Source organism: Hordeum vulgare, chromosome 4H (assembly GCF_904849725.1).
Source record: "Hordeum vulgare subsp. vulgare chromosome 4H, MorexV3_pseudomolecules_assembly, whole genome shotgun sequence".
Classification (NCBI taxonomy): domain Eukaryota; kingdom Viridiplantae; phylum Streptophyta; class Magnoliopsida; order Poales; family Poaceae; genus Hordeum; species Hordeum vulgare.
This window is the reverse complement of record NC_058521.1, coordinates 283,887,086-283,891,671: the sequence shown is the minus strand read 5'-3', so window position 1 is coordinate 283,891,671 and position 4,586 is coordinate 283,887,086. Positions and strand designations below refer to the sequence as shown.

At 43.2% G+C, this 4,586-nt stretch overlaps 1 protein-coding gene across 1 annotated transcript; it reads right to left on the bottom strand.

The window, feature by feature from the left end:
* Positions 1–2,488: 2,488 nt before the first annotated feature.
* On the bottom strand, positions 2,489–4,129 carry LOC123446373 (50S ribosomal protein HLP, mitochondrial-like). Its single transcript, XM_045123004.1, has 3 exons — positions 4,096–4,129; positions 3,347–3,450; positions 2,489–2,863 (listed from the first exon to the last, which is right to left on the bottom strand). The coding sequence occupies exons 1-3, from the start codon at positions 4,127–4,129 to the stop codon at positions 2,489–2,491; spliced, it is 513 nt and encodes a 170-aa protein (XP_044978939.1).
* Positions 4,130–4,586: the final 457 nt, after the last annotated feature.

The window sequence follows — 4,586 nt, the reverse complement described above, 5'->3', positions numbered from 1 at the left end:
AACAGCGAGAGCACCGACAACACCACCACCACCAACAACAACAACAACAACAACAACAACAACATCAACATCAACAACGGCAACAAGACATTACTAGGAAAAGGCCTGCTAGTGGCGCACCTATTTTCGCTACTAATGGCGCACTACAGGTGCGCCACTAGCATCACGCCATTAGAATTTTTTACTAATGGCGAACCACAGGTGCGCCATTAGTATCTGGTATACTAATACGGGTGTGCCATTAGTATCTGGTATACTAATGGCACACCAGGCAGTGCGCCATTAGTATAGCCCATGGTGCACCATTAGTATGCCTCCCAAGGGGCCATATTTACTCATGTGCTCTGGCTTACTAATGGCGCACCAGGTGACGATGCGCCACTAGTGTGCTTTTTGCAGTGCGCCACTAAAGTGCTGAGTGGTGCGCAACTAGTATGAAATCTTTGCTGAGAGCATAAAATCTTTGCTGAGAGCCCCATGACATCAAAGATTATGGCATATATATGTTTTGTTTCAAAACCATAAATTCAACAGCACATAACATATATATGAAATATATAATACATAATATGTGGGCAATAGTTTTACTGATCCACAACACATAACATATATGCAAAGTTGCATAACAAATTTCATGATCCATATATAAAAATTCCATAGCATCCATACATCCAAAATTCCATAGCGTCCATATATACATATAGTTCCATAGCATCCATATATACATAGCTCCATAGCAAATATAATACAGAACGATACTTTGCGGACATTAGTAAGTAATATTTGGCACTAAAACAAATGCCTTCATGTCCATATCGTAGTCCAAAGAGCATCCGCGTGGCCACCTACAAGATCAAATCATCAACATGCCAAATTTAACACTCTAAATCATGAAGATCTTAAAGAATGGTCTCTAATTATAAATTTGATCTTCAAATGGGTCAAATGATCTCTACTTACATGTTTTGAAGAGCTCAAACCCATGCCTAGTCCCAATGATTAAAGGAAAATTACATATGTCAAAAGGAAATAACGAACGCAATCTTGAAATTCATCCACACTCAGTTGATGCCTCCCTCCCTCCTGCCCTCTCTCTCCTTCTCTCTCTCTCTCCCCCTCTCTCCCTCTCTCTCTCCCCCTCTATCTCCCCCCTCATTCTTTATTATGATTCAAAGGCCAGAACATTGGTTCAGGTGCCAGCAGTAACTACAACATATAAATGGATAAGAAATTCATATAAAGAAACATAACTGTAACAAAACAGAGTCAAGAGAAGATAGATCCTTGGAGAAAAGATGATAATTCGTGAATTAGTTCAGATGACGAGCACCGCTTCTCGTAATGCATTTGCAAGTGTTAACAGTCAAGCAATGCTAGGTAATTTAGATATGACTATGTATGTCCACAAATTAGCAGCCAAGCAATGCTAGGTAGAAGAAGGCATTTACAGCCAACAGTTGAATACAAAAGATTAGATACAAGATAATAAAGGTAGAGACAGTAGCAAAGTGGGAAACAAGAGTTACATAATAAGGTGATTTAGCTACACAGAAGACAAAAACAATTCATCCTCTCACAGCATAATAAGATTAGATGCTCCTTTGGTTATTCATGTAGAGAATATAAAGGACATCAGACCACAAGAAGATGGATCACAGATTAACCCTAGCCTATATAGTTATTTTATATGGCCCACAGCTAATAAATCTCTGGAGTTTTTTTTGGGTCAAAAGCAAGGGATTATGAAGCCAATCATGTATGTAAACCCTAACCAAATCCAATAGGATCGAAGCCAAGCCAATCGCCAATAAGTCCAGCCTAAGCAGTAGCAACCAATCTTGATCCGGGCCCTTGCCAGAACCCAGAAGAGAAGGGGAAAGAAAGAAAGAAAGACTAAATCTAGAAATCGGAGGGAGGGGAGGGGAGGGGAGGGGAGGGGAGGCCATTTGATGTATAACAGGATGAGGTCGAAGAGGGTTGCCTGGTCGATCTTGACGAACTCTGCGTCCCAGTTCTTGAGGTCCTCAGCGGGAGCGGCGGGGGTGGCGGCGGTGGCGGAGGCGGTGTCAGAGGAGGCCCCGGCGTCTGCGGGCTTTGCCTGGACGTGCTTGTTGCAGTACTCGATGACCTTGGATTCAATCCGATTGCGTTCATCAGAATGGCCAGCTTTCGTGAAGACACAAAACAACATAGATAACGTAATTCAAACATTTGGAAATCGCAGAATATTGATTAGATACCATGAATGTATGTACTGAATGTAGAAGAACATAGGCAATATAATGTGGAGAGTAAATACATACTCTTGTCTGGTTTGTCAAAAACTAACCTCAGTTCAGAGAACAGAGATTATTGGCAGATAAAAGTGACCAAAGAGAAGTAGAATAAACTAGCAATAGAGAACCAAAACTTCGCAGGTACAATCCTAGAGATGTCCATTTCATTCCACGGAACTAACAACTAGATACCAGGTAAGCAGATAGATATCTCAAACTATGTGCTCGGCTAGTGCCGGGTTCTTGAGATGCTTCTTCTTCGTGAGATCGTGGGGGACCGGACCAAAGACGCGGGTGCCAATCAGCTCGCCCTTATTGTTCACGATAACGATCGCATTGTCGTCGAACTGGACCTCGCTGCCATCGCTGCGCCCCTTCTTCATGGCAGCACGGATGACCACCCCATAGACCACGTCTCCTTTCTTGACCTTGCCGCGAGGCTGCGCTTCCTTGACAGTACCGATGATCATGTCCCCGAGCCTCACTCCTTTCTTCCCCCTAAGGGACTGTATGCACATAACCCGCTTGGCTCCGGACTTGTCCACCACCTTGAGGTTTGTTCTCATGTGGATGAATGTTCTGATTTGCTAAAACCAGAGCAGGAACGCGTGTTACCACCACTCTCTACTTGGAAAACATCTATGACTAGGTAAACAAGTACCTCAAGAAAATTATGCATTGCTCACTTCGAGCAATTATCCTGTTAGTTTTGCAACATTTCAAACTCTTACATTATGGCCCTCTTCCAGTTTACAGAAAACAGAGCAAAGAAAAATGCTTAGAGAATGCCTCATGAAGAGAACCCCAAAGAATTGAGTTCAGCAAGTCATAGGAATCTAGCTTGTAACCCTATTGTAGACAATTAAGAGAACCAAAGAAAAATCCCAGATTAATAGTAACACAAGCTATTCGACGATTTAACAAACTACTTAGGGCAATAGAAGATATAAAATATTGTATGGATCTTTTGAGTGCTCAAGATAAAAGGTTAGCACATGACTTTAAACAGCTCATATTGGTTCTTATTATTGACAAATCAAGCATTTTTGGTTTGAAGGAAGCAGCAATACCTGGCAGACAACATCAGAACGACATGGTCTTGCCACCGTTTCAATAGACGAGGTAGCGCCCCCGTACAGATTGTTTCCAAGGCTTCCCATCATAGCACGCCCAACTACATAGACCAAGATAAGTGTTTGCATCACGTTATTTTGCTGAGCATCACAGGCCAAAAGCAACTGGTAAGATTTCAGAGGAATCCAGAGAGAAGATTTGACTAGAGATACAGGGTTCCCTGATACTCCCACCTGATCATTTTCTTACAGTGAGGACATAAGTCAGTCATTTTCTTATAGAGAGTTGGTTAAGCATTTAAGTTATAGAGTTAACCATAATCAAAATCACCACATGATGATATCCCTATAAGCATTTAAGTTATACTCCTTTTCTTTGAGGCAAACACATTGTCTGAAGTTTGGTGTGGCCAAGGTTCAAGTAGCAGACCATTCAGACACAGGTTTAACTAGTAGTAGTCGTCATGATTTTTCTCCAAGTATTTAATAAATTAACAAACCGTGTTCTTCTCCCACCAATGCCGCCAATCACGGATTGCATTTTAGCAGTTTTGATCTTTGCAAATTGTAATAAACCGATGACACAAAAACATTACATGCCGTGAAGATGAGTGTTGGATCAAATTCCATATGAACAACTCTTGTCTGCTAGAATATCAAGTAAGTAGCTGCTAGGAATGTCAAGTTTGGACTGACTAAGGTGGCTCAAGTAGCAAGACTTTGAGAAGGCTCAGAAGTTTGGGTACCTGAAGAGCCCTTTGACCTGAGGAACGCTGCCATTTTGTGACGCCCTACGCCTTCCTGCAGAACAAAAATGGCTCAAAATGTACAGCAGCACCACCACGGAGCAATCCACCTAGCACATGACCGGTCGAACCAAATCTGGCGCGCGCGTGGAAAAGAATCGAAACGAACGGCAAGCCGGGCAAAGCTAGGGCTTCCTAGCGAGATGGGGAAGTGCGGCGGCGGCGGAGGAAGAGGAAAAAGTTGGGAGCTTAGCGGGTGGATGGGTGGGCGGGTTGGGGGAGCAAGAGGAGGGAAACTGCGGTGGCGCACTCGGTGAGTGGTGCGCCATTACTAGTTAAACTAGTAATGGCGCACTCTGCCCCGGTGTGCCATTAGTACTTTTGGAAAAAAAAAGATTGTTAGTAGTGGCGCACCGTGTGTGTGGTGCGCCATTGGTGTCCATCACACAAGTGGCGCACCTGCACATGGTGCGCCACTGCTATATAGTAGG

Excerpts from the sequence above, each read along its gene's own strand:
- LOC123446373 (XM_045123004.1), bottom strand. The coding sequence starts at position 4,129 with ATGGCAGCGTTCCTCAGGTCAAAGGGCTCTTCAG. Across the intron at positions 3,451-4,095 it reads CAGGTCAAAGGGCTCTTCAG|TTGGGCGTGCTATGATGGGA; the intron begins GTACCCAAACTT and ends TGGTCTATGTAG. Across the intron at positions 2,864-3,346 it reads GTTCTGATGTTGTCTGCCAG|CAAATCAGAACATTCATCCA; the intron begins GTATTGCTGCTT and ends CTCTGGTTTTAG.